The sequence below is a fragment of the Lepidochelys olivacea genome, assembly GCF_965140295.1.
Source record: "Lepidochelys olivacea isolate rLepOli2 genome assembly, chromosome: 2".
NCBI classification, from domain to species: Eukaryota; Metazoa; Chordata; order Testudines; family Cheloniidae; genus Lepidochelys; species Lepidochelys olivacea.
The window spans coordinates 231,121,776-231,131,300 of record NC_140412.1 but is presented as its reverse complement, the minus strand read 5'-3'; the positions used below and the strand labels follow the sequence as shown (position 1 = coordinate 231,131,300).

Here is a 9,525-nt window from a genome sequence, read left to right as displayed (position 1 = left end):
CTGGGCATGTTTAGTCTAAGAAAAGAAGGTTGAGATAGGACCTGATAACTCCTTAAAATATGTTAAGGACTGATATAAAGAGGAGAACAATTGATTTCTGTCCATGTCCACTGAAAGTAGGACAAGAAGTAATATGCTTAATATGCAGCAAGGGAGATTTGGTTAGATATTAGGAAAATCTTTCTAACTATCAGGGTAGTTAAGCTCTGGAATAGGCTGTGACATCCCCACCACTGGAGCTTTTTAAGAACAGGTAAGACAAACACCTGTGAAGGGTGGTCTAGGTTTACTTGGTTCTGCCTCAGTGCAGGGGTCTGGACTTTATGACCTCTTGAGGTCCCTTCCAGCCCTACATTTCTGAGATTCTATGACAACCACAAAAGGGACAGGCCAGAGCCACAAACCTGAAGAAGTCAAGGGTCCCTCATAGCTCAAGTCTTGTGCACATTTCTGGCACCATACCTGAAGAGTGACCAGACGTGAGCTCAGAAGAACTGCAGAGTAAAGGAGTACCAGAGCAAAGGACTGTCTGTCAAGGTTGTCTTGTCACTTATCCATAGGGACAAAGCAAGTATTCTGACTAATCACAATATCCACAAAGTGGCATAAGAGAAAACCTGTTCCCCACCGCAGATGTATTTTGATGAGCACGTGCTTCCCATATAGTTCCTTCTTCAGATGAGCATTCTCATTTGAGGGTTTTTCTCTTCAGACCCCTTGATGCTGAGCTCCCCTCCTGTTACTTAGAGAAAGGCCATTCTACAACACGCCATAGAGAACAGAAGTCCTGGAATTTACAGAAAGGTAAAAGAAGCCAAGAATAGGCCTATTACAGCAAAATGCTGGTATGCCATACTGGCCCATACCATCTCAAGCCAAGCGTTGTTATAGCATCCAATTGATTGGAAAGTCATGGGGGGCCTATACTGAAATACACAAACAAGTCAACTTGAAACATGGAAACACTTTAATTACAAATTATTTGTGAATCCTTTTTATTTCTCTAATTTAGAGACCTGTATGCTGCACGAGGCCAAAAGCACAAACAAATAGATCACTAGATCATATAAAAGTGGCACCTCAGCATCCTAAACTCAGTCCCAAGTATTATTCTCTAATGGACAGATCATTTTCTTAATGATTTTTATTGTTAATTTGAAGTTGATAGGAAAATGTTCATATTCACAGACTATTATAGAAATGCAAAGTTATAGAAAATTACAGTCTCATTTCAAACACCATGAGTTGAAGGCATGAATGAAGGAACATTTACATTTGGCTTCCACACATTTATTTATATATTGATGGGGGGAAATATTTTAATTCATGTGGCTGAAGTTTGATATGATTTTATAATTTGATTTCTGTAAATATTTCAGTCTTTGCACATTACTGATAATGCTGAACTAAAAGAGTGGGGAAAATTAACATAAAGGCAGAGCTACTGTATTCCTTCTCTCTAGAGATGTAGATATGGATATCCCAAAGTTATCCTAACTGAAACAACTGCACAGGGCAAAATGCTGACCCCCATTAAATCAATGGTTTTATCATTGACTTCAATGGAATCAGGATTTCATTCAGAGTTTTTTGTATTTAGAGCTGATATACAGTCCTAAAAGAATGTGCTGGTTCTTTGAACTGAAGTTGGCAGGGTGCTTTGCAGAGGGAATTCTCACTGTTTGCATGAACAGGATGTCTCTACGAATGATGGCAGATCAGATTTCTGTAAAACCTGAAGATGCTTTAATGCTAGTTCACCTTGCTGTGTGGTTCATTTTAGATCTCTGAAATGTATGCATTTGCCCACTTGATAAATAGTTCATACTATGTTTTATTTGACATTGAAATTTGTAGATCTAGAAAATCTTCAAGACTATAAAAGGAATAATCATGTCTACCAGTATATTTTATTTATGTTAAGTATACATATATGCAGGGATTGTGAAACAGACTACTATTTTGGTAAGAGAAAGCAATGTTGGCCTAAGATTTCATTTATTCCAATTGCATAATTTTATTAATATTAGATATATTATTCAATCATTTTATCCCATTAGGCAACAGCATGCTCATCTTGCTCCTGGTTATCAACAGATTCTTTTGTATCACTCATTCGAGTTACAATAGGTAAGAAGTGATCTTGTTTTTTTTTCTTGACATAGAAATAGGCTGCACTTCCAGATCCTGCTAGAATCAAAATGACCAGAATAATTACAAGCCAAGTGACCTTGGTGGAGGATCCAGAAACCTCTTCATCCTTTTCCTCTCCTGTAAAGAAACACAAAGCAATTCCTAGACACCAGAATAATATGAGAGATTCCGGGAATGTGGAAGTTGATATTGCTAATCACAGTTTTAAAAATCAAGTTATGAACATATGTATATGGAGATATTTTGCTAACAGAGATGAAGGAGAAGTATAATAAGTTATATTAAACACCACAATTAAAAATGAAAGCCAATTTTCTGTATTTAGATACAAATAATGCATATGGATTTATTATTTTTAAATGCTATCAGTAATAATTATACTGTCCAGAAACTTACTTTAAATAATTATTATGCTTTTACTCTATTTAGGTTTCTCCTTACTTTAATTAAAAAGAAAATAATCATACCTTTCCTCTCTGGTGGCTTCTCAGTCAATACTGTTTTAATACCTTTCAAAAAGAAATAAAGCAAGATATTTATTCCAGATACACTCACATGGATGGTCCTGATGGTGCCATCCCATAAGCATGAAAAGCTGAAGCTTCCACATACTCTGCTTTTGGTGCTGCTGAACTTCCTTAAGAGATGGAGCTAAGAATGTGTGAAGCTCAGAACGCTTGGCTGTCTAATTCTGGTAAGTATCAGACTCTCTTCAGTTGAGATATGGGCAGGAAATCAGGATCTTGCATGATTTCAGTACTTCCTGCATCAGACTCCAGCACAGGAAAGCACCTTAGCATGGTCTTATCTTTAAGCATCTCTCTATGGGTCTTGAGCACATGCTTAAGTGCTTTCTAAAATTGGAGGCTTGCCTGAATGGACGCAAATTCATTTGTGTGGGGGGGTGGAGGGTGAGAAAACCTGGATTTGTGCTGGAAATGGCCCACCTGATGATCACTTTAGATAAGCTATTACCAGCAGGACAGTGGGGTGGGAGGAGGTATTGTTTCATATTCTCTGTGTATATATAAAGTCTGCTGCAGTTTCCACGATATGCATCTGATGAAGTGAGCTGTAGCTCACGAAAGCTTATGCTCTAATAAATTGGTTAGTCTCTAAGGTGCCACAAGTACTCCTTTTCTTTTTGCGAATACAGACTAACACGGCTGTTACTCTGAAACCTGCCTTTAATGAAGTGATCTTTGACTTCACCTTCAATATGTATGGTTTTATATATTATATATATATATATAAACACACACACAATATCTGTAATACGTACATATCTTGACTATAGCAGAGCCTGTGCTCTGGTATAATACTGTGCAGCATGCATTTTATTGTATACACCCATTATACACATTATTAACCAGAACCACAATATATTGCAAATATCACTTACTTTCTGATTTTTTACAAATATATCCTCTTTTGTAAGAACATTGAGCCTCATTCCAGTACCCAGATGATGCATACCTTTCGACACACTTCTCATTACCATAACTTGAAGGCTCTCCCTCAATTCAGTTGACAAAATCCATTGCAGTGTTGTCTCTCCATAACCACTGACCTAATGTTAAAAGGAAATATATGGGGTCAACTGTTTAGACTGAAAGAACATGTTGAAAGGCTTAGAAGTATTTAAAATACCAGAATAGAAATATCAACAGATCGAGCCCCAGAATTTGTAAAAGACTCCTCCATTCTGTCAGCCACCAGACATTTTAAGCTTTGATTTAATCACCAAACCAAGACTATCACTACTTGACCAAATGTACTAGTAAGTAGCCTCTCTCCTTCTCTGGTCTGCATCCAGATTGAGTCATTTTACTTAGAGTTTTTGGTTTCAGGGAAATGTGTCTTATAGGACAGATCAGATCATAGTTGAATGTTGTATTAGATAATATATTAATTACAAACTTATGTCTAAGAAAGCTACAGTGATTAGGAATTGCCAAACAGAGCACATCATTACAATAATTATTTCCCATTTTAAGTATGAAGAAAAATTGTGATATGTGTATGCAATAATTGTTGGGAAAAAATGTCTTTATGTTCCTCATATACTCACATAGCATTTATTCTTGTCTATCTCCCTTCCATATTTTCATTGTGCTATTTATCTTTCTGACTTCATCCCCCCCATATCCTGCTTTCCTCACAAGCAGATCTAAATTCCTATTGGTTATTACAGATTAATGAGTTATTTGAAAAATATCCATCTTCTAAGCAAGGCTGGCACTTTAATCTGGACCTGGATTGTTGCCAATAGGAAAATCTTAAAGTGAGCAGAAATTTTATTGACAAAAAGCACAGTACAGGGTTAAAACTGTAATACTGAACTCAAATATGTGTTTTTTAAAACATTTCAGGAAAGTCTTATTGGGGGATAAAAGCTAATCCTCCAAGATTCCTTTTAAAATTAAGATAAAATGGCTGATTAATGTTAAGGATAGGGAGAAAACTATGGTAAGGAAAATAACTTGTTATAGACATCTAATAAACACTTTAGTTACAGCGCTGTATGCATATAAATAAATTAAAATATATACTACAAAATGTGTAATATTGTCTCTTAATATCTGTTTTATATGTTATAACTTCCTAAGGTATGAAATATTACACCATATGTGTCTATTTATATTATTGAATACTGAAAGTTAAGAAATTACCATTCACATTTTTGCTCATTCCTGTCCAAAAGCTGCTTGTTTTACTTTCAAGTGGCTTTATGTGACAGAAAGATGGATTCAGCATGGTCTTCTATAGAAGCCAAAGTGGCATCTGAAAAAAAGCATTAACAAGGCATAATTGAAACAAATCTGCCTTTTGGGAGAAAAGCTTCTTTTCTAAGTTTTATGAACAACTGAAAGCAATTAATTCTTGAGGCTGTGTCATATCACTGATTTTTGCACAAAACATCCACTGTAGCAAATGGGAGTTCTGCGTGGGGTACAATGGCACAATACAGCTCTTCTTGCATTTTGCTTGTTAGTGTAAAATTACCCTTTTCCTCGTGACTAAATTACATATATTTGTGTAAATCATTCTAGAGGTTTATTTTTAACACACTTGCAGAGTAAAATGCCTGTTTATACTCCATTTTTGCTATTTGCTCAACACAGTTATTGCTTCCCAGCGACTATATGCAGTGCTACTGGAAATTTTTGTATGCACTCTTGAGATTAAATTGTTATTAAACACTCAGAAATATAATGTCTGATATTTAATCCATTATAAAATCTGGCTAGAAGACAGAAATATACTGGAACAATTAAGCAAACATGGGTGGGTTAGGGATTACCATCTAGGCAGAGTCTCTATGAGTTATCCTTGAGCAGTTCTCCCAGACTTACCCATAGAGATGAGGGTTAGAGTGCTTTTCTTCCTTCCTCCCTCCCCCAGTTTCCCTTCTCTGCCACTAGCAGATGCTCACCAGCTTGGGAGGAGGTGCCCAAAACTGAAAGTCTTCCACCTGATCTGGGTGACTTAACAACTCTGAAATTTCTAATGCATGAAAACTAGACAGTGAAACTAATCAATCTAGTTTTGTTGTCCAAGGTGTGTAAATATATAAAAAGCATTAACACTGAAAAAATCAATTTGTTTTTTTAATGATCTAAAGTTTGATTACTATTTTTTGAAAAATATTATTTCTACATGTGTCTAAGTCTTCACTCTTTAAAAAAATGACACTCACCTAATCGAGTGCATTCTCGGGAAGCCTGGGCCCAGTTTCTTGTATACGAGGACTCTATGTAGTAGCAATGACTGCGGTAATGAACCCAAGATCTGTGTTCCTCTGATTCAGGGCATCTTCCAAAGAGTTGTGGAGAATCAGTAGGGGCCATAACTGTTAAGAATAGAAAATTTCTTACCAATTATTTCCTTTCTTCTAGCAGTGTCTCCCATAATTCTGGACATCTGGGCTGCTCTCCTCTCTGCAGCTCACAGAGATAGATCAGTGTTTTGGTACCTCCATTGTCTGACCATGCCCCCTCTGTTGCTGCTTGCTGCCCAATGAGTTGTTCCCGAGCTGTAAAACTTGCATAATAGCATTATTAATATTCTAGAAGTAACAAAATAACTACGTTAAACCAAGGAAGATGGTCTAACCACTTAATATATGACCATGACTCATGAGCTACCCAGAGTGGGTAGAATCATGGGAAACACTGCTAGCAGAAAGAAAATTATCAGTAAGAATTTTTCCATTATGCAGCCTAGCATCTCCCACAATTCTGGATGTCTGGAAAGTAGTGGCCATGAAATTTTGGTAGGAAAGAAATCCCCCCTTTTTGTGAGCTTGCTCAAAGATCTGCATTATTTCAGGGCTACCACCTTCAGCACCTTCCTGACAAAGGAGGCCTTTACAGAAGTTGGAGGGTCCACTATGTAGTACATAATGAAGGTATTCACGATAGACCAAGTGGCCGCTTTTCAAATTTCCGAAGTGGATGCACTTGCTTGTTCTGTTCATGCTATGGATCTTGTGGAATGTGCCTTGATCCCTTCTGGGACAGGGACCTCTAATGATTTGTAGGCTTCCACAATACACAGGTCAAGCCACCTAATTATGGAGGACTTGGAAGCTCTGAGTCTCTGGCACATTGGGTGGAAGGACACGAATAGGGACCCCCATCTTCTCATGGATTCTGTATGCTTGAGATAGATTTTCAAGACTCTTCGGACATCTATGGTGTGACACATTTTCCATTGGATATTGTCATTTTGGACAGAACAAACAAAGCACAACCTCTTGGGAAGTATGGAAGGACGAATTTAGCTGGGAAGAAAGGATTCTGATGTCCTGACCACCAGCTTTTCCTTGTGGAACATGCGGTACGGCTCTGGTATAGATAAGGCTGTCAGCCCCAAACCTCATCTGGCACACATGACAGATACTAAAAAACAAGTCTTAGTTGATAAATAAAAGGCTGACATTGAAGTCAGAGGCTCAGAGAGATGGCTTGTCAGAGCCCTCAACACTAGTGGAAGGTTTCATTTTGGGAAGAGTGGACTGACTATCAGTCTAGCTAATTAGACTGGAGGAATCTGGCTTCCTTTGGCCTGTCTGTGAGGGAGCCCAAGAATCCTGTGAATAGCATGCTCTTAAGAGCGGACAATAATGTTGGGATGAATGTACAATGGTGCAAAGGGCTGATGTGCAATAGTGCTGGGCTGAAGGCCTCTGTCTATGAATTCTTAGAAAGTCAAGAATGGTTGGAATTCCCAGATTTCTGGGATACACCTTGTGCTCTTGGCACCAGTTGTTGAATCTGGCCCAGACAGGGTGTTTTTGTGTTGATACTCTTCTACATGAAAGCAATGTCTTAATGATGCTGGAGAACAGAATGGGACCTTCTAGTACTTCCCTCTCAATAGCCAGGCTGTTAGCTGAAGCCGTTTCAGGTCCAGATGAAGAAGAGGACCTTGCAAGAGGATGTCTGGTCTCCATTGAAGCTGGAATTTGGGGTCCAGTGTCTGCTCTATCAGGTTTGAGAAACAAGGTTTCCTTGGTCAGTGAGGAGTTATCAGTATTACCATCGCCCGTTCTCATTGTATTTTCTGGACCACCTTCCCCAGTAGTGGCAAGGGTGAAAATGCGCTAAGTAGGCCCTGGGCCAACTGTGCAATAAAACATCTGTCTCCATGGATCTGAGGTCTGCCTCTCTTGTGAAGTATTTTGGCCTCTTTTTATTCATACTATATGAGAACAGATTGTTTGAAGGGAGGCCGAACATCTGAACATGAGACTGAAAACCTGATTCAGGCAACACTTAGAGTTGGAACCTTGCACCTTTAAGTTCAGGTCCCCTTTGAGGTGAATCACTGAGGGAAAAGAGGAATTGTTCTGCCTACATTATTATTTCCGCAGCTTTCGTTTGTAGTGCCAAACTCTTTGTTTCCCCCTTGATTTTTTAAATATGCAACTGTAGTCCGGACATGGTTCCTACTTAGGATGGACTGGAATCTTTGTTGAGCTAGCTTCACCACTCTCAGCTCTACGAGGTTCATCCTGTGAGCCTTTTCTTCCTGGTTCTATATGCCCCAGGTTGTTTGGATTTCCAAGGGAGCTTGCCAGTCCTTGAGGCTGGCATTGGTTGTGAAGACTAAAAGATCTGGAAGGCATGCCTTTGTGGACATGGTAATGGGCTGACTATCACTGTAAGGTGTTGAACACTTGTGCTGGAACTTGTACTTGATCTCTCATGTGTTCCAGGAAGTGATCCCACACCTTTAGTATAAAGGCTTAAAGATTTATGATGTGTGATTATCTTCATGGCATGATCCATGTACATGACATTAAAGTCCTAGCAGTTGGAGGCATAGTGCTATAGTTGGCCTTCTATGGCTCTGGAGCAAGAAAATAAATTCCTGGATGGAGCCAGAGAACTTTTCTTGGCACTGGTGATGAACCCTTGTGACTGGAGGAGATTCAACATCCTAGACATGGTCCTGTGTGCTGCTGATTGCAATGGAGCTGTGATCAGAATGTTGTCCAGGAAGGGGTACAGGTGAGTTCCCTGTGACTGACTCTGGCTGTTATCACCACCACCATCTTCATCCACTTCTTCAGCCTTTGGAGGTTGAGAATGGTTCTGATACCCCCCATGAGTTTCTGTACAATGAAGAAGATGATGGTGTAGAATCCAGAGAACCTTTCTTATGAGAAAACATGCTTTTATCACTCCCATATCCAGAAGATGAGATATTTTCATTCTGGATCAGATTGTGTTTTAAAGGATCTCTGGTAATGATGGCATGTGGGAGTATTAGCTCATGGGAGTATCCCTGGCTCACTATTTCCCTGTCTGTGGTCAATGAAAATCATTCCTCTTTGAAATACGAAATCCTGTCCCCTAGCTTCAGCTCTGGGTGGAGGCCTACGCGATCTCTGTCATTCAGTGGATTTGGGGGGGCTGAGATCCCTCTGAACTTCACCCCCAGGCCTCAATTCCAGTATTTTCTCTAGGGGAATCTTTTGTCTCCAGGTACATCTGTGAGAATGAGGAGCAAAAGGAGTGCTTCTGTCTGAACTGCTGAGAGAGGAAAGCAGCCCAGGTGTACAAAATTGTGGAAGATGCTGGACCACAGAAACTATATTACTTTTATGAATGGTCTGACAAGATTTTGTGAAACCACAACCAACCTGGCTTTTCCATTATATCCTAATGGCACAAAACTAAACCATCTATCCCAGCTTCCTGAACTTTGTTAGGGAGATGGAGATTGTAATTATTCTTTTAGATGAAGTTTAAAATCCTGAAATCACAATAAAACTTACTTATCTAAATGAATGGGTTTTTCTATGGCAAGGGGTAATTGGGCCCATATTATTTATTTTATTATTATTTTATTTTGCAGATT

At 38.9% G+C, this 9,525-nt stretch overlaps 1 protein-coding gene across 1 annotated transcript in view; it reads right to left on the bottom strand.

Moving 5' to 3' along the window:
* Positions 1-2,056: 2,056 nt before the first annotated feature.
* LOC311516790 (macrophage mannose receptor 1-like) overlaps positions 2,057-9,525 on the bottom strand; it is a gene marked incomplete at both ends in the record, with an annotated part of 70,151 nt that continues 62,682 nt past the window's right edge. The window contains 3 exon segments of the mRNA XM_084621128.1: positions 2,057-2,271; positions 2,622-2,663; positions 5,855-6,007. Coding sequence (XP_084477254.1) covers positions 2,057-2,271; positions 2,622-2,663; positions 5,855-6,007 — 410 coding nt within the window.